General features: G+C 38.3%; 1 protein-coding gene across 3 annotated transcripts in view; it reads left to right on the forward strand.

Annotated features, from left to right (window-relative positions):
• Snx2 (sorting nexin 2) overlaps window positions 1-24862 on the forward strand; it is a 44621-nt gene extending 19759 nt beyond the window's left edge. For 2 of the 3 annotated variants that reach the window (XM_037197145.1, XM_037197147.1), the window contains exons 4-16: window positions 2582-2648; window positions 2922-2965; window positions 4409-4550; window positions 6477-6555; window positions 12151-12226; window positions 12911-13024; window positions 13283-13376; window positions 15763-15967; window positions 20799-20943; window positions 21369-21380; window positions 22562-22642; window positions 22748-22819; window positions 24723-24862. In XM_037197145.1, coding sequence (XP_037053040.1) covers window positions 2582-2648; window positions 2922-2965; window positions 4409-4550; window positions 6477-6555; window positions 12151-12226; window positions 12911-13024; window positions 13283-13376; window positions 15763-15967; window positions 20799-20943; window positions 21369-21380; window positions 22562-22642; window positions 22748-22819; window positions 24723-24773 — 1182 coding nt within the window. In that variant the 3' untranslated portion in view covers window positions 24774-24862. The remainder of the gene's footprint in view (window positions 1-2581; window positions 2649-2921; window positions 2966-4408; window positions 4551-6476; window positions 6556-12150; window positions 12227-12910; window positions 13025-13282; window positions 13377-15762; window positions 15968-20798; window positions 20944-21368; window positions 21381-22561; window positions 22643-22747; window positions 22820-24722) is intronic. The other variant, XM_037197146.1, reaches the window with a different exon arrangement.
• The last annotated feature ends 2122 nt before the right edge of the window (window positions 24863-26984 follow it).

Consider the following 26984-nt stretch of genomic DNA (forward strand, 5'->3'; position numbering starts at 1 on the left):
ACCAAAGTAAAACGAAACAAAAAAGAAATGACACATTTGGAGAAGAAGAAAAAAATCATGGTATGGAGATTATTTTAAATATAAAACATTTAAAAATTATTCAACTGGAAATTTATAACCAATGTAATTAAAGAATGACTGTACAAATGTGAATAACCTCCTCAAAATAATTCAAAGGGAAAGTGGTAAGATATAAATGAGTACTCACACTGTATGATTCCATAATATGAACATTAAAAACAGATAAAATTAGTGAACAGTCTGTGCAGCGTTAGATATAGGGCAGCGGCTGCCTTGGCAGGGTGAAAAGGCCTCACTGGAAGGCAAGCTGGAAGAGGGCCCTTGGGGTGGACTTGTTGCTTGCATTTCTCATTTGGTTGCTGCTTACAAAGGGGAGTTCACTTAACAGTTAATACATTTTTCCAAATCACAGTGTCCATGTAGAGAAGATTAGCTTAATGTCTTTATAAAAACGTGACTTTGAAAAGAAAGATGGAGAATATGCTTTGTTACAGCTTTATATTGCTAATATTGCCTTGACATTTTGGGGATTTAATACTCTGAGATTTCTTGTCCTTTGTTTTTTGCTTTTGTTCAGTGCTGTGAATTGAATCCAGGCCTTGTTTATGCTAGTCAGGCACACTACCTCTGAGTTAAGTTCCCACTGACCTTTCTGCAAACTCTTCCTGTAGCAAAATATTTGAAATGCTTGGGTTTGTTTCTTTGTTTTGTTTTTCAAGACAGGGTTTCTCTGTGTGGCCCTGGCTGTACTGGAACTCACTATACAAACCAGACTGGCCTTGAGCTGAAAAATTTACCTGCCTCTGCCTCCTGAGACCTGGGATCAAAGGCATGGGAGGGACATCACAGCCTGGCTGAAATGCTTGGTTTTTTTGTTTGTTTGTTTGTAATTTAAAATATTTATTTATTGTTATTTCATGTGTATTAGTGTGTTGCCTGCATGTATGTATGAGGGTGTCGCCCCCCGGAACTGACATTAAAGACAGTTGTGAGCCGTCATGTGGGTGCTAGGAATTGAACCTGGGTCCTCTGGAAAAGCAGAGCCACCTCTCCATCCCCAAAATGCTTGTTTTTAAATTGCCTTCAAAAGGGCCTCTCTGTAGTCCCATCAAATTATTCTTCCTACTTGTTGATTTTGAAAATTGAGTTTTACAGGGCCTTTATTGTCTTCAAGAAAAAAATGTGCTTTTTATTAGATTAATTAGCGGAATCATTCTGTTAAAGTTGGTTTTAGATATAATTTCTACAAGTATGTAAATTTCTACTAGTTCAAGTAATGAGTTCTTTTTAGTTATTCAGGATTGGAAATTACAGGGCAAGGCCTGTGTGCCTGCGGTTTGGATACCTTAACCAACATAAATCCCAATGCTAGAGAGCCAGAAACTGGAACCCTAGACTAAGTTAACTCGGTAGACTAGTCAAATCTGTGGGGTTGGGAAGCTAAATAAAAGTAAGGCACTAAGCATTTATTACTCTAAATCTAAAGATTGCATTCATTAGCTGAGTATGGTGAAGCATACTCTAATTCCAGCACACAGGATGTAGAGGCAAAGGAACAAGAGAGTCCATATTAAACAACAGCAACAGCAAAAAAGTCACAGTAGTTAGAAAATCACACACACACACACCCCTTTTTGTAAAGAGTTTTCTGTTATTTTTTTCTATATATACATCTGAGGAGTTAAGACATTTTCTGTTCTCCATATGATCTTTATTATTTGAGTGTTTTGTTTGTTTACAGTCAGCATATGTATTTTTAAATTATTGTGATATGAATATTTAGTAGTCAGAAATAGTAAAAACTAGTCATTGGTGCTGTAACAGTAATATAAGTTGGAATTTTAAAATTTTTGTGTGCTTTGAAAATTTTATACATGAGTACTGTGTTTTATGACTGTCCACTTGATATTGGATCTCCCATTAGTGGGCTCATCCCTAGAGAACACAGATTCTCCCTCTCTGGGCAGCCAGTGATTATCTATAGCTCTTCATCTAAGATTAGGGATCTTGTGAAATTTCTCCCACCCACATTGGCATGTCAGCTGATATTGTCATCTGCAGATCTTGTTGAGGCAACCATATTGCTGAGGTTTCATGGGTGTGGCTTTCCTGTCGTGCCTAAAGATAATATCTAGCAGTGATCTCCGACTCTTAGAGTCTTTCTGCCCTCTTCCATGGTCTTCCTGAGCCTTAGAGGTAGGGTTGCGTTGTAGATCTGTCAGTCGGGCTGGGCACGTGGCAGTCTCTCATTCTCTATATGTTGACTAGTTGGGGATCTCTGTAATAGTCTCTTTATTTTGCAGAAAGAAGCTTCTTTGATGATGGGAGAGAGCTACACCTATATGTGGGTATACGGAGGAGTATTTAGAATGCAGTTAGAAATCCTATTGGTTTGGAGAAAGGACACTAGTAGGATCTCTTCAGACACAGAGAGCTGGCCAGAGCTGCAGTACTAGGCATGCATTCCCTCCTGTTGACAGGGCCTTGAGTCTACTTAGACAGCTGCCGGTTACCTTCAAGAGAAATGGGATTTTTTTAACACCAAAATATACTTTTATAGATTGAAGAAGAAGCAAATGGAGATATTTTTGATATAGAAATTGGTGTGTCAGATCCAGAAAAAGTTGGTGAGTCATTATTATTTTTTGTACTTCTTTTTGTTATCTTGATTGTTAGATCCTGTAGTTTTCCACTTAAATATATGGTTATAGTGTTTTTTTTTTCTTTAAAATTTTTTTTGTGTATTTTATTTTTAAAGCATTTAGTTCAATTAATTTATTTTGGTGGTACTAAGAATTAAACCCAGGGTCTTACATACACTAGGCAAACAGTCTACCTTTTACCTCGTCTAGCCCAAGCATTTGAATTGTAGTAATATTCTTTGACTTTTTTCTTTATAGGTGATGGCATGAATGCTTACATGGCATATAGAGTGACAACAAAGGTGAGCTTTTTGCTTTTTTAATGGAGTGTTGGCCCCTCACTCTGGATAGTAGCGAGGATGTGAGTATAAGAACGAGAGTGTGCAGGAAGTAAACTAACGTAGACTTGAAGGTTAGGCATGGCCAGAGTAGTTCTAAGGTAAAACATAGGTGAGGGAAGGAGGAGCAGGGTGCTTCTTTCAGGCAAAAGATTTGCTGTGTAAGAGCCCAGAGTCAAGGCATTGCGTTTTCTAGAGTCTCGTCTGTAAGTAACTTGTGACTGAATTCATCTCATGTATTTCGAGTGGCCACAATAAGGAGTTTTTTTTATTTTATCCTTAGCATGCAGGAGAGCTGTTAGAGAGGTTCAGACAAAAGCATGGCACTATTAGATTTTTGTTAGGACAGTTGTCTTAACTCAGGGTGAATTGGGAGGATCCAAGTACAGGTCAAGATTTCTAGTTAAAAGGCTACTGCAGTTATTAAAGGATTAAGTCTTGGAACAGAAAGCAGTCTGTCGTAATGATCTTAACTTTATATTGGGGATGTAGCTTAGTTGGTTAGAGTGCTTGCCTAACATGCATGAAGCCCTGGATTCACTCTCCAGTATACAGGAAAAACAGGGGAAGTGGAGTACACCTGTGACTTCAACACTCAGGAGGTAGGCAGGGGCAAGACGAGCAGAAAGAAGTTCATAGTGAGTTCTAAGCCAGCTTGAGACACACAAACAACTACAACTAGGGATGGCATTGGCACTTGATACTGAAGAAAGAGTTTTGAAAGTAATCAAAATAAATGTTTGCTTTTTAATTATGTAGGTAGGAGAACCAATAATGTTTGAATATAAGCAGTAAGGAATATACTTATTTATGATATAGGAACTTTGTAGTTGGAGAAAGCCAAGATGGGGAGGGACACAGTGAGATGGGGTGAGATTTGTTCATTGACTCTGTTGCAAGCACCTGGGACTAGCAGGAAACAGGAGAGGAAAATGCTGTTCTTCTGGGACTCTTACTCTAACGGAAAATTCAGTGAGTTCAAGCTCAGTGAGATTTGTGTGGAGCTCCCTTTTGGGAGGGCTGTGCCATGGGTAAATATTGAAGAATCAGTAGCCTATGCATCATGAGTTCAAAGCTAACCTAGGTGTTATATATCAAGACTTGCCTGATTCGAAACCAAAAAAGGGTGAAAATAATAGCAAAAATACGGTAGAGAATGCATTATAGGTTAAACATAGAATGAAGCAAGTGTTTTCTAACCTCTTATATTAATTAAAACAAAACAAAAACTGTCTTAGGACCTAAATTTTAGTTTATTTGTTGTTGTTGTTGTCTTTATGTATAAGCCACACTAAGTACTCTGCATTTATTTGCAAAATAGAGCAGACTATACTTGCAGTTATGTGCAGCATTAATTTGTAAATGATAGCTTTCTATTAATGTGAAATACCTCTTCTTCATTTGTAGACTTCTCTTTCCATGTTCAGTAAGAGTGAGTTTTCAGTCAAAAGAAGATTCAGTGACTTTCTTGGTTTGCATAGCAAATTAGCAAGCAAATATTTACATGTTGGTTACATTGTGCCACCAGCTCCAGAAAAGAGTATAGTAGGTAAGCATATGTCAGAGTATTACTTTTTACTCTTCCTGATTCAATTTTAGCTGTTTTGGTTTATGTGTCCCTTAATCATCCCCATTCAGGGCTCCTCTCTAGAGGTGCAGGTTTATATGTGCTGTGATGATCTTGTGTATCCTTGAAGAATGTGTAGCTCATAGTTTTAGTTTCTAACATACAAATATCTGGTTGTTGAATATTGGGTTGAAATTGATCAAATTGAAGGAGGTTAGAAACTAACTTTCTAAGGTCATTAGAATACCAATTTACTGAATCCTTTTCTGGTGATACTTAATGTTGTTAAAATGTTAATGTTTTCTCTAAGAGCTAGGTGCTATCTGGTGCTCAGCTATATATTGTCCAAAGAGAAGTTCAATTTAGCTTTGCTCATATAAGGACTATTTGAATTTATCTTAGCTTATTGAGTTCCCAGCCAAGCTTAGTGAGATCCTGCCTGAAATAAAACAAAAAACATTTCTATTGTGATCAGCATTAAGGGCTTAGTTATCAAATTCAGAACATTTCAAAAGAAGCAGAAAGCCTTGATTATCTTTATTATAAAATTTTTGCTACTTCACTTCCTGTGTGTGTTGGGGGGTGTCACTCTTCCCACCACATGCATTTGGAGGTCAGGACAATGCAGGGAAGTTGGTGCTCTCCTTTCACATGGATCCCTGGGATTGAACTCAGGTTAGTCAGGTTTGGCAACAAGCATCTTCATACACTGAGTCATCTCACTGGCCCCCATTATTCTACTTTTAAGACTTATGTCTTAAAATTTGTAGGTTATTACCAGTCTGTTTAAGTCCTTAAGTCATTAAGTTTTTGATGACCCCACTTTAATTTTCTTTACACTCAAAATTATTACTCTGAAATATATTTAAAATAAATTTTGCTGATCATTAGTTTTATTAAATGTTTGGCCTGAAATCATTTTATAATTTATCATTTTGAAATTTGATGTGTTCAAATGAATTTGTTAATTTGTTTTATCTTTTTCTTGATCCTTAAATAGAAAACTTTCTGGGCTAAGTTTTTGGGGTTTTGTTGTTGTTTTTTCAAGATAGGGTCTTACTGTGTAGATCTGGCTATCTTGGAACTCTGTAGACCAGGCTGGCCTCAAACCCACAGATTCTTGTCTCCTCTCCTCTTTTTCCCTCCCTTCCCCTCCCCTCCCCTCTCGGAAAAACAAAACAAAACAAAAAAATAAAGACAAAAACAACAGAACTGGTCATGACAAATAAGAACACACTAGTTCTGAAGCAGGGAAAACATTTAGCGAATTCATCCATTACATTGAACACATTTTCTCATAAACACCTCTGTTGACATTCAGTGGCTATAGTTTTTTAAACTCATTTTACGTGTTGAAATGTAGGAGACGGTGCTTGCTGCTTTTGCAAAGAACTGGAGTTTGATTCCAGAGGACCTGCTGTCCTCACTGGTCTCTGCAGCACCTATCTGCATGTATACATAATGATATACACACATGCACAGAAGTAAATACTGACATCCTTCTAAAAAGAAATGTAGAGAAAAAAATTAGGCTGGGGACTTAGGTCAGGTCTAGGGAGAAAATAGTTTTGAAATATCAAAACATTTGTGTTTTTAAAATGTGAAATACCACAAATAATGAATTTTTTTGTAAACTTTTATATAAACTTACTGTGTGCGTTCAAAACTCACAAATACAGCTCAAGTTATACCTTATATACATGTTCCTGCCATAGATATTTATTCATTAGAGATATTAACATATTATGAGATGTAATTCTTCAAAATGGGTTCCTCTTTAAGTAAGATCCCAATTACCAACCTAGGGACATTACTATAAAGTTAAGAGTATATTTTGATTATGAAGATATTATGATGACCTGTTTCAAAATCTAAAATTCTTACAAATTTCATCCAACTTCTTCAAAGGTATGACCAAGGTCAAAGTAGGTAAAGAAGACTCATCGTCCACTGAGTTTGTAGAAAAACGAAGAGCAGCACTGGAGAGGTAATTCCAAGTCATAGCACCACCGTTACCATGCTTTCATTAGTCCTCAGCTTTGTAGACTAGCAGCATGACACCTGCATCTATACCACGTCATAAGCAGGAAATTGATGTTAGGATTACATCATAATCACCAAGAGCACTGAACAATGGCTGTAGTTGTAAGAGGGAAGCATGGAAATTGTTGTGCTTGTCGGAACACTTGATAAGTGGAGAAGCCATGTGAGGTGTATACTCCTGCAGTCCCAGTGTTCAATAAACTGGCAGGAGAACTTTTAGTCCAGGCATATCCTGGGCTACATAGAAAGACTCAAGTCTCAAAAGACAAACAGAAACAGGGAGAAGACTGGTCCTCCATGGAGAAATGCCTATAGAACATTTCTGGGGCCTTGGACCAGACTCTTAGTACAGCCCCTTCCCAAATACAGCAGATATAAATTATTTAGATTCTCAGAAAGTTATGCCATATTTATCTACTATTTTAATTATGCCATATTTACTTATTATCTTACCTAATAATTTAGTTAAAGTTTGTCTAAATTGATTTCTTAACTTAGAATTATTTTAATGTATTTGAGTGTTTTGCCTGAAGAATTATTTTAATGTATATGAGTGTTTGGCCTGATGGAAAGTATATGTACCACATATGCAAGCTTGGTGCCAGTGGAGTTCAGAAGAGTGGGTTGGGTCTCCTGGAACTAGAGTTATAGATGGTTGTGAACCACTGTGTGGGTGCTGGGAACCAGAGCTGGATCTTCTCCAGGACCAGCTGTTTATAATTACTGAGCCAGCCCTCCATCCCTCAGTTAATTTTTTGTTTGAATATTTGTTTGGTATAAGCACTCTAAACAGTGAAGACTGCATGTGTGTGCCTTGTCATTTTTGTGTACTTGATTTTGACTTTAATGGATAGTAATTTTACTCCTTGCTTATTCATTATATAAAGACTAATTACAGCTATGTTATATTTTCCTTTAGAATATATAATTATACATGTTTTATAGATTTAAAGAGTTGCTGTTCTTCTTTACTTTTTGAGACAAGGTCTCACTGTGTAGTCCTGGTTGGCCTTGAGCATAGAGTAGAGGTCAGCCTGCCTCTGCCTCCTGTAGTACTAGGATCAAATGCATTGCCACACTGGCCTAAAACTTACCTTTTCAATAACAGGCTAGAATATTCCACTCTCAGCTTCTTAGCATCTAGTCCTTTCTTACTGTGCTGAAATGTGAAAACAGCAGTGAGACTGTCAGCAGTCAGCTTCACAGTACAACAAACCGTTTTTGTTTGTTTTGTTTTTTGGAGGTAGGGTCAATTACCAGCACATACACTGCAGCTCACAACCACCTGAAGTTCCAGCTCCAGAGGATCCAGTACTCTCTTCTGGCATTAGCTGGTACTGCACACATATGATGCACAGACATACATTTTTAACTATTCATTTTAAGGATTTTATGCGGCCGTCTTTGTTTTGTCTTCATATGCAAGTAGAAATTGGATAGCCCAAATGATTCTGTTCAGTTCATTCTGCTTAAGGCAGACCTGGGTTGCTGCTGGCCACCTCTTAGGAGTATGATGCTAGCTAGCATCAACTTCAGTTGCCTTTACACTTACTTCCTTTAGTGAGGCTTCCTGTTTTTCTTTCTCTTCATATTGGTTTTTTTTTTTGTTTTTTTTTGTTTTTGTTTTTCGAGACAAGGTTTCTCTGTGTAGTTTTGCGCCTTTCCTGGAGCTCACTTGGTAGCCCAGGCTGGCCTCGAACTCACAGAGATCCGCCTGGCTCTGTCTCCCGAGTGCTGGGATTAAAGGCGTGCGCCACCAACGCCTGGCCATATTGGTTTTTATATCATGTTTTTTCTGTTTGTATGTTTTATTTCTTTCTTTCCCCTTGAACTTGGGCCTCACTGTGCCCTCCCTGAGTTGGCATGTGTTTATAAATGTTTGTTGTTTAAAACCCGTTCTTCATTTTTAACATTACAAAAGCCACAGTATCTTTTATTTCCTTATTTACTTACCTAGAGCCCTTAAGAAAAAAGTTTTATATCTTTTTCTCTAATACTACTTTCTGAAATTGATTCCTCAGAAAGCTTTTATGTGCCAGGGTAAAAACAAGATCCATTGTCAACTGAATTTTGGTAACAGAATTTACCAAAGTTAAAAAGTTGAATCTTAGCCAGGCGGTGGTGGCGCACGCCTTTAATCCCAGCACTCGGGAACCAGAGCCAGGTGGATCTCTGTGAGTTCGAGGCCAACCTGGCTACCAAGTGAGCTCCAGGAAAGGCGCAAAGCTACACAGAGAAACCCTGTCTCGAAAAACCAAAAAAAAAAAAAAAAAAAAAAAAGTTGAATCTTGCCAAGTGTGTTTAATCCCAGCACTCAGGAAGCTGAGATGGGCAGGTCTCTATGAGTTCAAGGATAGCCTAGTCTATAATTCTAGACTAGCCAAGGCTATGTAGTGAGATCCCATCTCAAAAACCAAAACAAAACAGTTAAATCTTATAAGACATGTATATTACATTGCAGTATCAGTTTAATACTACTCAGTGATTCTTAAAGGAATATGTGGGCTGATGAGATGGTTCAGCAGGTAAAGGTAATGGCTTCCAAACCTGACAACCTGAGGTTGATCCTCAGAAGGTAAAAACACTCCTGCAAGTTGTCCTTGTCCTCTGACCTTTCACAGGTGCCCCCTGCCCCACAAATGACTTTTTCCCCCCCATTTTTTTTTTCTCTACAAGACAGGGTTTTTATGTGTAGTTTTGGTGCCTGTTCTGGATCACTCTGTAGACCAGGCTGGCCTCGAACTCACAAAGATCTTCCTGGCTCTGCCTCCCGAGTGCAAGGATTAAATGCATGCACCAAACACATGCACCAACACTGCCTGACCACAAATGACTTTTTTAAAGAAGAAATTATATATATAATATATCCCAAACTTTCTTAATTATAGATTAGTCTTTTTATTACTCTTTGAAGCTTGTAACCTATAAAGTGTGCTTTGGAAAGTTGTTTAAGAGTGTAAGTAGTGGTAGGAATTTTTATTTAGGCTCAAAATATGGAATGTTTGTCACTTTCTTTTCTTTTTGAGACAGGGTCTCACTACGTAGCCCAGGTTGGCCATTTGGCTGCTTCCAAAATGTTGAGGATTACACATGTTGCCACACTTGGCTGGAAAGCTTTTTAGAGATTGAGTGGTACATGTCTTGTCATTGTATGTGAGCACCTACTGTTTTCCAGCACTGAGATTAACAATCTATACAGACTGCTTCATGTAGTGTGAAGTCTAAATTGAATAACTTATCAATAGTGTTAGGAGAATTTCACTGTTAAAATTGTAAACCTGACTCTTACTATTTAAAAGTATCAACATTTAAAATTTTAACTCTTCTTATGTTATGTTCTAAATTAATTTATTTTCATCTTACTTGTCATGTAATATGGATGTTTTACCTGCATGTATGTCTGCATCATATGTGTGCAGTACCAGCTAATGCCAGAAGAGTGTATTGGGTTCTCTGGAGCTGGAATTTCAGGTGGTTGTGAGCTGCAGTGTATGTATGTGCTGGGAATTAAACCAGCTCCTCTGGAAAAGCAACTGGTGCTCTTAATTGCTGAGGTATCTCTTCAGCCCCAACTTTAGGCAGGTGGTGTGTGTGTGTGTGTGTGTGTGTGTGTGTGTGTGTGTGTGTGTGTGTGTGTATCTGCCTGTGCACATGAGTTTAGAGATTGAGACATCAGGTATCATGCTAAGTCACACTCTACCTTAATTTTTTGAGACAAGGTCTCTCACTGAACCTGGAGTGCTCCAGTTTACCAGTTGGCGAGACTGGCTGGCCAGCAAGCCCTGAGGATTTGGAAATACAATAGAAACATTACTGTTTGTGGTCACTAATCTAGGGAAACTTTTTTTTTTTTTTTTTAACTATATATGGATGTTTTGCTTATATGCAGGTCAGTGCACTATGCGTGTACCTGGTCCCCACGGAGGCCAAAAGAGGGTGTTGGATCCCCTGGAACTGGAGTTACAGATAGTTGTGAGCTGCCATGTAGGTGCTAGGAATTGAAGCTAGGTCCTCTGGAAGAGCAGCCAGTGCTCTTAGCTGCTAAGCTATCCCTCCAGCATGGAGGGAAACATTTTTAACAAAATTGAATTAGATAAGTGAAAATCACCTACTTAGCCTTTTTCATTTCTGTGAAATCATGATTGCTAATTTATTATGGATGGCAATCAAATACAGACTTTTCTAGGAAGATAATGACTAAAATTGGGTTAACCATGAAATAAAACCTTTAAAAAAAACCAGAGAAATTGCTAAACATGGTACTATACACCAGTAACTTCAGCCCATGTGAAGCTAACACAGAGGACACAAAGAGAAGACCAGTGTGGGCTACTTAATGAGAACTTACCTCCAAACAATAGAAAGGAAAAAAGGAAATGTTAAAATTTAGTCTTCATCAAATCAGAACCAAGGACCAAAAGCTGACTATTGTTTAAATCTACCAACAAACAGAATATTGATAGGCAATCGCCTAATTTGGAGACAGTAGTAATGACACTTGTTGCGAAGAAAATATACATAGTGATATGTTAACTTAATTCTCTAAAATTATAACTGGAAACATTAACTTTACCCAAAGGAAAATTGTTACACAAGCTCATACATCCTTTTCTAACTAAAATGTCACAGTGAGAAGTGGATAAATTATTTATTCTGTACCCACTTTCAAAAGATGAGCAAAGGGACTAGAGAGATGTAGTGGAATTTTCTCCAATCTGTAGTCAGATGTTTCTCTGGTCTTACCCAGCCCAGCAGTCCCTAGCATCTCACTGCTCCTTGGCCGGTGGTTTGTGTCTCTCTCACCCCGCCCTTCTCTCTGTATCTCTGCTTGGATTTCCTGCCTGGCTGTAAGCTTTCTTGCCATAGGCCAAAACAGCTTTATTCACTAACCAATGAGAACAGCATATATTCACAGCATACAGAAAGACATCCCACAGCAGAGAGATAGCTCAAAGGTTAAGAGTATTTGCTGCTCTTGCAGAGGATGTGGGTTTGTTCCCAATACCCACATGGTGGCTCCCAACTGCCTCTGAGTCCAGCTCTGGCCTCCATGGGCACCAGCCATGTATGTGCACATTGAGGCACTTACAGATAAAATAATTTTTAAAAATGAACAAAATCTTTTTATTTTGTTTCTATAAAGTTCTCCCTGAGATAAGGTCTCATGTGTAGACCTAGTCTAGAACTTGCTATGTAGACCAGTCTGGCCCCAAACTCTGCCTCTGCCTCCCAAATTCTGCCTTCCAAATTCTGGGACTAAGGTCTTCACCAGCCTCTGCCTCCCAAATTCTGGGACTAAGGTCTTCACCAGCCTTTGCCTCCCAAATTCTGGGACTAAGGTGTGTGTGTATCACTATGCCCTATCAATTTGTGTAAAATTCTAGACCCTATCAATTTGTATAAAATTCTAGAGAAATGGTGATTGCAGACTAAAAAGAGATAGATTGAAGATATTTTTTACCTAGTTATTTTATTCTTTTGTTGAAACACAATTTAAAATTGTATACTAAAATTGGATCAATTCAACTCTTAAATATAGGTATCTTCAAAGAACAGTAAAGCATCCAACCTTGCTTCAAGATCCTGACTTAAGGCAGTTCTTGGAGAGCTCAGAGGTATTTCTACTTTAAGTTGTCTCACTTGTATTTGTTGTAATTAATATAAGGTTAGATATTCAGTAAATAATTAGTTCAGTGAACACAGTAAGACCATGTTTGGGACTTTGAATTCTGCTTAATTAAATTATCAAATGCCTTCTTTTAGTGATAGAGGTTGATCAGTCCTTTTTTGAAAAATGTAAACTGGATTTAATCAAGTAGATTATAAATAATTTCACTGTCACTGCCTTAATTGTTACTGCTTGAGATTTTTAAAAAACTTTGCTTGAGTCTCAGAACTTTCTAGAAACTCACAAGCATAGTTTTCGCAGCATGAGGAGACTTTTCTCAGGAGCGTCTTTGCTCACAGCAGCTTGTTGGTGCTTGCAGACAGGTGGCCAGCGTTAGAGCCTGGCAATTTCTTAATGTATTTTGACAAACAGCGTTTGTTCCATCTAAATGTAAACGTGCAGAAGAAAAGCAAATGGAAAGTCTATTTTTTAAGTTTTCCTTTGAGAATGTACAAGTAGTGCCTTTGAGAAATTAGATCTCACTGTTGAAATGTATGAGGGTGAAGAAAATACAGCCTCTTTTCTCTTTTCTTCTCTCTTTTCTTTATTTCGGGAGGGGTTCCTTTTGTGCCCAGTTAAATCTCTAGGCTTTTAACCGGTTTGTTTGCCCTTATTTGTCATTCAATTCCAGCTGCCGAGAGCAGTTAATACACAGGCTCTGAGTGGAGCAGGAATATTGAGGATGGTGAACAAGGCGGCCGACGCTGTCAACAAAATGACAATCAAGATGAATGAATCGGATGCAGTAAGAGCTGATTTTTCGACTTGAATAATGAAATGAATTAATGAGCCCAACAATTGCATTTTAAAGCTGCACAAGCAGAAAATAGGATATTAATTTGCTTATTGAGTTCAGTTCTGAACTACACCAGTTGACCACCATGGTTATATACAGCTAATTTGCTGTTCTAACACAAGGAAGGTAGCTTGCTATTGGTAACCTAATTTACAATGGTTCATTCGTCCTAAATTAGCTCCATTTTTCATTTTTTTTTTTTCTTAGTGGTTTGAAGAAAAGCAGCAACAATTTGAAAATCTTGACCAGCAACTTCGGAAACTTCATGCCAGTGTTGAAGCCTTGGTCTGTCATAGAAAAGGTTTGTTTGCCTTGTTAAAGTGAACACTCGGCAGCAATTATGGGAAGGAGAAAACAGTGGTTTCAGAGAGTATTTTGTGCTGGGTGTGGGGCACTTAGACGGAAGCAGAACTGCTGGGAGTTTGAAGCTAGCCCAGAGTACGTAGTGAGACTGTATCAAGACAGAAAAAGAGAGTAGTTTGTTTCAATCCCATTCAAGACTTTCTGCTGTAGTTTGATCTAACTTGGTTTGAAATTAGAAAAATCAAGGCTTATAAAACTTTTAATTTAAAATTATTACTCATTTGGTTAACTCTTGATATATAACATTTATAATTTAATAGATAAGAATCTCTTATTAGTAACTGATAATATAAATTTGAGATTCTACAATTTGTATTTATAGTGCTCAGATGATAGCTCAGAGGTAGAGTGCTTATTTAGTATACATGAGACCTGAGTTCAATTCTCTGACCCATGGTGGGGAAGACTAAAAATTGATATTTACAGATTTCCCTTGAAGTATTTGTATTGTGTCTCTGTTTCTTAAAAAACTCAGTGAATTATTTTGCTTGTCTCCATAGTATTTAGAGGATGTCTCTTACTTGGTAGTGCTTATTGAAGGCCCTGGGTTTGAGCTCCACCACATAAAGCAGGCAGTCAGGAGTTGAGGGCCAGCCTGGGCTAGAGACAGAAAAAAATTAGGAAGCCCAAACTATATTTAAAACTAGGTTTTGGGGAGTAAAAAGTTGATAGAAATTTAAGTTTTAATTTTTTTAATCCACAAGGTTTTGGGGTTGGATTTTTGTTTGTTTGTTTGTTTTGCTTTGTTTGACTTTAGGGGTGGGGGTATTTTTAGTGTCCAAGACTCTTAATAATGGTTTTCTAAGATACTTACTATGTGACATAATGTTTAATAGATTTCATTAAAGTAACAGTAATAAAACTAATTACTTATATATATGATGAATATTTTCTAAAGATTTATTTATTTTTATTTCATGTGCATTGGTGTTTTGCCTGCATGTATGTTCGTGTGGGGGTGCTAGATCCCCTGGAACTGGAGTTACAGACAGTTGAGAGCTGCTGTGCCAGTGTTGGGAATTGAACCTGGGTCCTCTGGAAGAGCAGCCAGTGCTCTTAACTGCTGAGCCATTTCTTCAGCCCCAGAATGATAATATTTCTATCTTAATAGTTTGTTGTAGCTTAACTGTTTGTATTATATGTCTCTTAGGAAGTGGACTTTGGATTTTTTAAAAAAGAAATTATAGATAATGGAACAGTTTTCAGAAAATACTAATTCTTACTTATTGTCAGTAGCCTTTAAACACCTAATTTTTCTTCATTTGAAATACCTGAAATGGTTATATTAAAAATAATCTAGAAATTCTGATTGGAGAAGTCATGTGTTTAAGAACAGCCTGAACTAAATAATGAGTTCCAGGCTAGCTCTTGTCTCAAAAAAAAAAAAAAAAAAAAAAACAAAAAACCTAACTCTTAGTATCATTGCACAACAAATAAACAAAAAATGACTTAATTTGATATAAATTGTTTTTTAGTTTTGTTTGTTTGTTTCTTGGTTTTTCGAGACAGGGTATCTCTGTGAAACAGTCCTGACTGTTCTGCAACTCACTCTCTGGACCAGGCTAGCCTCAAACTCACAGAGATCCGCCTGCCTCTGCCTCCCAAGTGCTGGGATTAAAGGTGTGTGCCACTATGCCTGGCATTTTTTCTCTTTTCTTTTTTTTTTTAAGTTGATATAAATTGTATCTACAAGTTTACCTTGTTTTTCTTTCTGGGTAGATAAGATTCTCATTAAAAATTGAGGTATTATTTTTCATTGACAAATGTTTAAATGCCAAAGAGTAGTATAAATTAATTATGATCTTTTTAAAAGTATTATCCTTAATTATAAGTACTTGGCGTGTGCCAGTGTGTGGGTTTACAAACTTCGGTCCTCCAGAACATCAGTACAAACTCTTAACCTTGGAGCCATCTCTTCAGCCCCTTTAATTTTTATCTTCATACTTTTCCTGTTAGAAACACACTTAGCTCTTTAAAAGAATGCAGAAGAGAATAAATGAGTACTTTGGGGTGAAAAGGGAAGGCAGGGTGCTGAATTATTCAGACACAGTTCGCCATCTGAAGGCACAGCTGTGGCTCTTTTCTGGAGGGTTGTGGGGCTGTGCTGGGACTGGTGTAAGCACAGGCCTTCTTTGTACCTGCTGGTGAGTGCTCTGCAGCTGCTCCTTCGGACGGGCGGCACTGGTGCTTCTGCTAGGATCTCAGCCCGAGGCATGTTATTGGCTGTTTCATTTAATTTAAAATTTACTAAATTCACGAATAAATACAATTTAGAGAGACTATTAACATTTTACTAATAAATACTAAATGCTTTTTTATTTCAGAACTTTCAGCCAACACAGCTGCCTTTGCTAAGAGTGCTGCCATGCTAGGTAATTCTGAGGACCACACTGCCCTGTCTAGAGCCTTGTCTCAGCTTGCAGAGGTTGAGGAGAAGATAGACCAGTTACATCAAGAACAAGCTTTTGCCGACTTTTACATGTTCTCAGAGCTTCTTAGTGACTACATTCGGCTCATTGCTGCAGTGAAAGTAAGCCCTCTCCCACAAGCTTTCTTACATTCTTTTACGTAAGCCATTGGCTTTAAAATAGTTTAGGCTAGACACAGTACGAATTGTCTATAATACTACCACTTGGGTAGCAGATGCAGGAGGATCACATGTTCGGAGCCAGCCTGGTCTACGTAGTAAATTCTAGGCCAGTCTGGATTACACCGTGCGTGCGTGCGTGCGTGCGTGCGTGCGTGTGTGCGTGTGTGTGTGTGTGTGTGTATGCGTGCGCATGCTCAAGCAAAAACGCACAACCTCATTTGGTTGTCTACTAGATATACATTTAAGTGCAAATCCTATACTGCACTACAACATAAAAATAACTTCAAAATGAGTACTTGTAACTTACCAATTTCTTCTTCCGACATGGATAGTACGGTACAACAGTTTTTAGGTCTAAGGATGGCTGGAGAGAGGGCTTAGCAGTTTTGAGCACTTGGCTGTTCTTCCAGAGGACCCAGGTTTAATTCCCAGCACCCACATGGCAGCTCCCACCTGTCTGTAACTCCAGTTCCAAGATTTCTGACACCCTTACACAGACATATGTATAGGCAAAACACCAATGAACATTGGAAAAAGAAAAAGAAGGCTGGAGAGATGACTCAGCCATTAAAGTGTAGCCTCAACCAAAAAATGTAAGAAGTCTAAGGAATGCCAAATAAGAAGTGAAAACAGTATATATTTGTTTACATATTCATATTCAAATATGTAACTATTTGTATTTATTTGCTTATTCTAGCAGTAACTGAAGCTGCCTACCAGGTTTGTTCACATAAGAAATAGGATAAAAGCCAGGCAGTGGTGAGACCTTTAATCAGAGGCAGGGGGATCGAGTTCAAGGCCAGTTTGGTCTACAAAGCCAGAATTGTCTTGAGGAGTTAAAAAAAAAAGAAATAGGATAAAGTAGGAGTGATTATTGTCTTAATGGTTCAGAAGGTCTTTAGCATGAATTTGGACAATAAAAGGATTTTCTGTCTCTGTACTCAAATATGTACACGTATTTATAGATGAAATGAGACTAAATTAGACCGTAGATTATATTATGTAATGATATTACATTTTAAAGAAACCGGGGCTGGAGAGATGGCTCAGAGGTTAAGAGCACCGACTGCTCTTCCAGAGGTCCTGAGTTCAATTCCCAGCAACCACATGGTGGCTCACAACCATCTGTAATGAGATCTGGCGCCCTCCTCTGTATACATAATAAATAAATAAATCTTTAAAAAAAAAATAATAAAAAAAATAAAGAAACCTATTTGAGTGGTTGCAGAAGGAATCTAGTTAAAAATTGGTGTTCTACAAATACCTTCAGTATTCATACTCTCATACTGAGCTATCAGTTTGTCAACATTTTTCAGAAGATTTTTGCGATGTTACAGTGTCTTTGAGTTACTGTTATGGTTAAAAGTCATAATGAGGGTGATCCAGCTATTTACCCTCTGCTTTACCTTGAATTCAAACATTTTAGAGAGCTAATGAGACCATCTTCTTTACTTCTTTGTGCAAACTAGTATTCATTTATAGAGAAAACAGCGGCACATTGCCTGTTTATTGATACTTTGTGAGCTATCTATCTCTAGAGAATTTCCATTCCCACCCCTCCTTGTGTTGTCCTTTTCAGCACATCCCCATACCCCTCCCTCCCTTTCTGAAAAAGGAGCGAACACACTGTTCTTGGCCTGCGTCTTACACTCAGTCTTTTTCAGAGCTATCTCCAGATGATCATTTATAGACATGCCACTTTATTGATCCAGTTTTGGTTTTTAAGGCAGGGTTTCATATACCCCAGGCTGGCCTAGAAACCATATGATTAAGGATGACCTTGGACTTGAAAGCTTCCTGCCTCCTGTTGTGATTACAAGTGTGTGCAATTCCGTCTGCTTAAGTAATGCTGGGACTAAAGCCCATGGCATAGTCAAGCAATTGAAGCTTAATTTTACAAGGTGTTTTGACAAAAAAATCCCTAGAAGTAGAATTATTGACCAACGGTTTTATACATAAAGATATGAAACTCAGTTTTCTTTTATATTCATTCCTTTCGTCTGCCTAATGGTGGCATTTCTGTTTACAATAAAGTGGCTATCTTCCTCCTTCCCCTTTCTTTGTTTCTTTCTTTTTTTTTTTTTTAAGATTTATTTATTTATTTATTCATTTATTTAGTATATAGTGTTCTGCCTGCACACATGCCTGCACTGCAGGCCAGAAGAAGACACCAGATCTCATTGCAGATGGTTGTGAGCCACCATGTGGTTGCTGGGAATTGAACTCAGGACCTCTGGAAGAGCAGGCAGTGCTCTTAACCTCTGAGCCATCTCTCCAGCCCCTGTTTCTTTTTTTTTAAGATTTATTAATTTTATGTGTATGAGTGTTTTTCTCATATGTATTCATGTTTACCAGGTGTCTATATGGTCAGAAGAGGGTATTTAATCCCCTGGAACTGGAGTAGTGGGCTGTTGTGAGCCACTATGTGGATGCAGGGAACCAAACCCAGGTCCTCTGAAAGAGCAGCAAATTCTCTTAAACATTGAGCCAACCCCCACAGCTCCTCTTTTTTTGTTTCAATTTTGCTTTTGTTTGTTTGGAGACAAGGTCTCACTATGTAGTTCTGGTTGTCCTAGAACTCACTATGTAGAGAGACCAGTCTGGCCTTGAAATTCATGGCAATCTGCCTGCCTCTGCCTCCCAAGTGCTGGGATTGAAGGTGTGTCCCACAATGCCTAGCTGCTGCTGCTGCTTTTTTTTCTTTAAAGAAACCCAGGTCTTTCTGCCACAGAGCCATACCCAGCCCTAGGCCATTTCTCTCTTTTTCTTTGAATTAATTGTTAATTTCTTTTTACATAGTTCCTTTTTTTAAAAAAAAAAAATCATGCCTGTCTCTAATAGCTACTTGATATTAACTGGCCTTTTGTTTTATTCCTGTCAAGATGGCATGAATATGATCATAATTTGAATTTAGGAATACTTTGAGGATGATTAGCACATATTACAGAGGTGCACTGCACAAAAGAAGAGCTTCCTAGATGCAAGGTCGTGCTTGAACTAAGTAAGATTTGTGCTTTTTTTGGGTTTTTCGAGACAGGGTTTCTCTGTGTAGTTTTTGGTGCCTGTCCTGGATCTTGCTCTGTAGACCAGGCTGGCCTCGAACTCACAGAGATCCTCCTGACTCTGCCTCCCAAACACTGGGATTAAAGGTGTGCATGTGCTGCAGTAGCAGCAGCAGCAGCAGCAGCAGCAGCACCACCACCACCACCACCACCACCACCACCACCACCACCACCACGCCACCGCCCCACCCCCAACCCCATCCCCCGGCAGATTTGTGCTGCTTTGGGGCCCAGTTCCTGATGTTCTCTTTTGTTTTGTTTTCCTGAGGCAGGGTCAAGGCCAAGGTAGCCTTGAATTCATGCCTCTCTTACCTCTGCCTCCCAGGTATCGGGATTACAGGCCTGAACGCATAACACCCAGCTATTTGCTGCTGCTGCTTCCCTTCCCCCCCACCCCCCACCCCCCCCAGGCAGGATTTCTCTGTGTATCTGTCCTGGCTGTCCTGGAACTCACTCTGTAGCCCAGGCTGGCCTCGAACTCAGAGATCCGCCTGGCTCTGCCTCCCAGTGCTGGGGTTAAAGGCGTGTGCCACCACTGCCCAGCTATTTACTGCTTCTTCTTGACTAAAATGTGTTTTAAAATTGAAATATCTCTGGTGTAGTGCCTTTTTTGTTGTTGTTGTTTTGTTTGTTTGTTTTTTGTGGGGGTGTTGTTGTTGTTGTTGTTGTTATTGTTGTTGGAGCTGAGGCCTGAACCCAGGGCCTTGCACTTGCTAGGCAAGCGCTCTGCCGCTGAGCTAAATCCCCAACCCCTGGTGTAGTGCCTTTTAATTCACCTAGTTTGTTAATAAATGGCTTGTTTGCTGAGTTAGTAAATAGTTAACGTAATGTTAACATACCTTCAACATCAAGCGAGACAGAACTTCAGAGTGGGTTTTCCGTCCCATTTCTTTTTGCTCACATCCTTGCTGCCCTCCTGTGTCTGTGTCTCACCTACTTCTTCATTCACTGGATCGCACTCTGACAGACCCCTTGGAAAGAAGCGTGAATTTGACTGGCCTGTTCTGGGAGAGTCTCTGTGTCAGTTTCTTCATGTAGTTCTGCTGCTGGTTTGTTCTTTACCCTTTTCACCATGCACAGGACTCACCTCTTCCCCGTTTTGTTAGGCCTTTACTTTTTCCTTTATGGTTTGCTTTTTTCTATGAGAGTCATCTATAATATTTGTACTTCACTTCCTGTTACTTGGGGTTCCCCTCTTTTTCTTCTTCTCTGCTCCCCACCCCAACCCCGTTTGTGTGTGTGTGTGTGTGTGTGTGTGTGTTTAAGACTATGTCTCACTGTGTATCCCTGACTTGCTTAGAACTCACCATATAAACAAAACTGGTCTCAAACTTAGCAACAGTCTCTCTGCCTCTGTCTCATGGTACTGGGATTACAGGGGTAGGCCTGGCCTGGCCCATTTTATGTTTTTAATTTCTGTCTTTCCAACATTTAAATCTATTTTGTATATTGTTCAGTAGAAGAACTTCTAATTTATATCAGTATTTTTTCATTAAATACATCTTTATTTAGATTATACAACTCTTTTACATCTTATTGCAAGCCTAACATCCTAAAAGCTAGTGAAAATGCTATTGGCATGCATATTTTCGTTGTCTCTATATATTAGGATCACATTTTAAATAGTTGACTTTACAGTATTATTATATTAGATTGTAGTGAAAGTATTTTTACACTATTGCTTAATATCCTCATGTCATCCACTTACAGGGGTATTTGACCATCGCATGAAATGCTGGCAGAAATGGGAAGATGCTCAAATTACTTTGCTCAAAAAACGTGAAACTGAAGCAAAAATGATGGTTGCTAATAAACCCGATAAAATTCAACAAGCTAAAAATGAAATAAGAGAGGTAATTAATAACACTTTCTTTACTCAGATTTTTCATGTCATTCATATATGCATAATTTTTCATATTTTTTTCTGAATCATTCAGCACTTAGCTACTTCTTCATATTTTTATGAATTATGTGAGTGAGTTAGAAGTATTTAACATTTTTATCATCATTGAAGTCTCCAGGAACCTTTCTTACCTCACATGATTATGAAACTCGTAAAGAAGCATGCAAGGAAGCGATCTAGTTAACCTTTGCATTTTGACATTTCTTTTCAAATTGTTTTGATTTCAGATGGTTACTCATTTTGTGTCTAAAATGGTTTTAAAGGTAGTTCTGTGGGCAATATTATCCCCCATATATATGTATTATATATGGTATTTTAATACATTTGTATAAGTTTATTATAATTTATACACTTTTTTTGCCATGCTTCAATAAGGAAATTGAAGAGGTAGGACAACCTTTATATTACTACAAATAAGTACACCTGCTCTTTGCAGAGTATGGACCAGTGTTTTGGTTGCATAGTGGGAAAATACCATTTCATTGCTTAAATCTTTATTTTAGCTGTTTCATTGGTCACTAGTCACATTTTGTTGTTATCATATTGAATTTAATGATTATTGATGGGTCTTCATTAGACAATAAATAGTTCCTTTTTTTAAAAAAATTTAGTCATTTTACCATTACAAAATGTTTTTTCAAGTGTTTATCATATGTTGAAGTATTTCCATGACCATATGAATTGTGATAAACATGTATTATTGGCATTAATATTGTTGGTATATTTCAAAATTTGTAAAAATTGAATTGCAGGACTTTTAATTTATTTGATAGTGAACTTTATACTCAAAATCCCTCCAGTTGTGTCTAATGGGCATTGATTGGGAAGGTGGCTCTTTCATTTGTTGGTTTTGAGATGGGATCTAATTTTAGGCCAGCCTGGAATTCACAGTCCTCTTTGTCAGTGTTAGAATTACAGGCAGGAGCTACCACACCTGACAGGACATTATAGTTCATTAAATATTGAAGTATTCTATTCTTAAATAAATGTAGTAATGGACTATTAGTGGAATTTAAGTTGACATGTATTTGTACCATTAGGAAGTGAAAGGCACCCGTGTGTGTGTGTGTGTGTGTGTGTGTGTGTGTGTGTGTGTGTGTGTGTGTATGGGGTGTGCATGTATGCATCTGTAATGTGTGCCGGCATATGTGTATGTGCATGGACATACATGTGTGTGCATGCATATGGAGGCCAGAATATCATGTTTGGATGTCTTACTCCATCACGCTCCACCTATGTATTGAGTCACGGTATTTCACTTGGACCCAGAACGTGCTGATTTGACTTGCCTAGCTAGCCAGCTTTCCCCAGGGGTCTTGTGTCTCTGCCTGCAGGGTGCTGTAGTTACAGACAAGCTGCCGTGCCCACCCGGCATCTGCTGGGGGCGAGAGATCTAGCGCTGACGGTCACGCTTGCACAGCAAGTGCTTCCCACTGAGTTGTGGCTTTGGCTTCTAGACACACCACTGAGTTAGGTTAGGTTGGGTTAAGGTAAATGAGTAATCATGACAGTACAGTTTCTTTACAGATAAAAGTAAGCAGTTTTTCCTCTTCTTTTGTTTTCATTAGTGGGAGGCGAAAGTACAACAAGGAGAGAGAGACTTTGAGCAGATCTCTAAAACAATTCGAAAAGAAGTGGGAAGATTCGAGGCATGTATCAAAATTCTGTACTGTTAAAAATTTTGCTGCAGCTCTGTGGTAAAATTCAGTTTAATTTCCCACTAATGCCCTTTTTTAATGTATTTACTTTAACAGAAAGAAAGAGTGAAAGATTTTAAATCTGTTATCATCAAGTACTTGGAGTCATTAGTACAAACACAGCAACAGGTAAGCTCATTTTCCTTACAACTTCTAGGGTTTTTCTGAAAGTTATTTTAAAGGCTTTTAAGCTGGAGGAAAAATGAAAGTTAGACTAAAGAAAGCTAGGACAATGAAGGGGAAAATACTGAAGTAATTGGAAACTGTCTGAGGTCTGTTTGCCTCTACTGAATAATACACAGAGATAGACAATCCCAAAATTAGGCCCTAAAAAGTCAGAGGGACTGGAGAGATAGCTTAGTGGTTAAGAACACTCCCTGCTCTTACAGAGAAGCCAGGTTCAATTCCCAGCACCCACATAGCAGTTCTATCCAGTTCCAGTGGATCTACCACCCTCTCTGGCCTCCCAGAACTTCTACCAGGTGTACATGCATTCCGACAGAACACTTACACATGAAAGCAAATAACAGCTGTCCCCTTATCTTGGAGGGTCATTCTGTTTTGGAGACAGCCTCTGAATATACCTCAGGGTACCCTGGAAATTGCTTCCTTGTGCCTCAGCCTGCCTAGTGCTCAGGTTGTAGCAGAACACCATGGTCCCTGGCTGTAAAAGTTTTTTTCTTTGTAGTATTTTGATAATTTTGTTTTACTTGGAATTTTTGGTACTTGAATGCTATTAACTGGTACAACCTAGGACTATGAGCTTTCATGATACATTAGATAAAATCTTTAAAAAATAGTCTTGCATATACAAATCAAATAACTTAGTGTCTTTAATAAGAATAATTCTTCCGGTTAGTTTTAAAATGTTCAGAAGTAGCAACTTGTCTATATACTATGTTATATCTTTAAATTCAAGCCAGGCACAGTGGTGCAAGCCTGGATCCTAGCACTTAGAAGAGGTGTGTACCCTGGAGGTGAGCCTGGTCTATGTAGTCAGTTTCAGGCTAACCAGGCTACATAATATAATTTTCAAATGGGCTAAACAAGTTAGATTTTTAAAAATCGAACTGCCATGGGTGGTCGTGCACACCTAGCACTCTAGGGGCTGAGGCAGGTGGATCTCTGAGTTCAAGGCCAGCCTGGTCTACGAACGGGACAGCCAGGCCGACACAGAGAAACCCTGTCTTCAAAAAGCAAAAACAAAAACAAAACCCAAAACAAAAAAACCTAAGTCAGATAAATTGTATATAGTCAGTCTGTTTTCTGAGTGACCCGGGGACTGGCAGCTAGTTTTTCCAGGGCCCCCTTTTCCTTCCTTACTCAGTATTGACTTTTTTCCTGCTTTATTCTAGTCTCCTTAACTAGCAATAATACAAAATGTGAATATACATGAAATTAGGATATGTTACTGCTTTATGTTGGAAATGGTCAGGTTTTAACTATTTAATAATAGTATGTTTTATTATAATTTTGCATATATCTAAGAAGTATAAAATAAATGTTATGTTGTTTATAGTGGAATCTGTAGTTATCTAGGAGTAATGTTTAAATAGATTACATATTAATTCTGTTGATAAGACATCTGGTGAGGAAATGATCCATTTAAGAACCATATGTGGCCAGGATTGGTGATGAACTCTATAATCTCAGCACAGTGAGGCACAGGCAGACAAACTGCCACAAAATCAAGGCCACACAGCTCTACACAGTAGGGAGAGCCTGTTTGAAGAAGCCATCAGAAAACAAAGCCAAACCCACATACAGGCAGGTGTGGGGCTGCACCCGTAATCCCAGCACTGGAGCGGCTGAGGCCTGAAAACCTGAAACTTAAGGCCAGCCTGAGCTAACTGTAAGACCCTTTCTCAAACAAGTAAGAACAGGTGATCCCCATAAGTACATACAGTTATATGTATAAATTTTAAAAGACTAAATTAGAGTTAGCTGTTTATGTATATACTTTTTAAAAAAGGATATCTGCATTAAAATGACAAAAATGTAACAAAAATATCTTTTTTATTATCGCCCACAGCTGATAAAGTACTGGGAGGCATTCCTACCTGAAGCCAAAGCCATTGCCTAGCGATAACGTTATCCCTGTTAAGGAGACATTGGATTCCTCAGTGAGATCATCTAGAAACCATCTAAATAAACCACTATATATTTTATGAATTACATGTGGTTTTTTTATATATAAAAACCTATGCGCTGACATTTTATTACAAGCTGCATGTCCTGACCCTCTTTGAATTAAGTGGACTGTGGCATGACATTCTGCAATATTTTGCTGAATTGAACACTATTGTGTCTTAAATAATTGCACTAAAAAGTGCACCGCAAGGCCAGAAAATTTTACAATCTTTTTTCTTTTATGTTCTGTAGTCTGTTTACCCTCATGAAGCAAATTAGCAAATGCATTGATTAATGTTCACTTATACATTCCTGTACAGAAATTATGATTTTTGTGATTATAGTAATAAAATGATATTACTTGTGAAATATTAGTAATAAATTATTTGAGTATTTAACATGTTAGGGATCTTTTTAGGAAGTAATACTTCTAACTGTATATAGTTAATACTGTTATTCCTTAAATGTTTTAATTGATAGAAAATGCCAAGTTCTTATATTGATTAGCTAAATGAAGTTTATATATTTTCTTATAAAACAACCATAAATCAGGGAACAATGATCTTGATCATTTTAGGTAAAGAAGAGAATATTATAAATGCCCAACTTAAGATTTAGGAGAGGTTGGGCATACAATAATGCCTGTAATCCCAGCACTTGAGAAAGCTGGAGTAAATAGATCATTGCAAGTTCAAGGCCAGTCTGGGCTAGAGAGTCAAAACAAAGGATGGTGTTTGTGTTTCAGTCATATATGTCATGGGTATCTTTTCCTTTCTTTTTTTCTTTTCTTTTTTTTTTTTTTTTTTTAGCTCATCTTGTTATCTTCAAATGTTTTATTGTTGCCTCTGTTTCTATTTCAAACTGAAAGTATGTCATCTGTAGTCATGATTGACAAGGAATTGGTGCCATATTAAAACACCATGGTTTGATGAGTAGCCAAGGACAGCAAAAACAAATTTGAAGGAAAGTGAAATGCACTGTCTTTGGCAGCTTCTCACAGTCTTAGTGTGCCCTGTTTAGATGACTGATGTGCATTGCCTAATGATGATGAAATTATAAGTTATGACTGGCATCATTAATTTTCCCCCAGTCGGGTAACAGCAATATACAGTTGAAGAGGTGTGTAAACTTGGCCAATGAAACTGCATTCCTTGTCTTTGGCATCTACAAAGCCAGGATCTTCAGGGCACAGCATGAGGGAAAGGAAGGTGCATGGAGGGAGGCAGTGACACCCTGGGCTTCTCTAAGATTGCCTGTTCAACATACTGCTCAGATAGCGAGCAATCGTCAGCTGGTCACACGGTCCTGAGGTGGTGAGCTTGTTTGCAGCATCTTCTGCTAAACACTGAAGTCCCCTTTGACTCCACTGTCTGGTGCTTGTTCAGTGGTATTCTAAGCATGCTGGAGTAGTTAGCAGTAGGGCTCCAGGCAGGCCAGCAGACTTTTAACACCACCACCCTGCCATCCATATGCTAAATGACCTTGGGTTACTTATTCCATCTTAGCCGGGTTCTCTTGATCCTTCACTTGTCTGAGTTACATTCTGATTACATACAGTGCCTTTGGCTCTCCAAATTTTTAGTTTTTACTAAGTCTTCTTAAGCTGGGTGTGGTGGCATATACCTGTAATGCTACTACTTGGGAGACTGAACCAGGCTTGGGAGTTTGAGGCCAACCTGGCTACAGAGAGAGACCTTATCTCAAAATAAACAAGAAAAAACTCAAGTATTTTTACTAAAAACATCCATTTATTTGATTTGGGCATGGTGGCACATATCTAATCCCAGCATTTGAGAGGCTGAGGCAGGATTATTAGTTTGAGGATAGTCCTATCTCCAGAGTCTCACTTCCAACCTACTACTATTCCTATCAAAAGCATGCACACGAAGGAAGCCTTTCTGGAACTCCTTGATCCCGTCCCCCTGTGTCTTACTGGATATGTGAAGTGTCTCACATGTCCTGAGTATGGGTTTTGGTTGAACGTCAGCACCACTGTGGGTCTGTTCACATGAGACTACTAGAAGCCAGGAGAATACCTGACACAGTGTACTAAAAAAAAGCTCAATGGACTGAACAGGAAAAATGATCCCAGAATTATAAAATAATGTTTGCTTTTTAAGAAAACTACAGAGAAGGAATGCAACCTTACATCACTGCACTGCTT

The sequence above is a fragment of the Peromyscus leucopus genome, chromosome 19 (assembly GCF_004664715.2).
Source record: "Peromyscus leucopus breed LL Stock chromosome 19, UCI_PerLeu_2.1, whole genome shotgun sequence".
NCBI lineage: Eukaryota > Metazoa > Chordata > Mammalia > Rodentia > Cricetidae > Peromyscus > Peromyscus leucopus.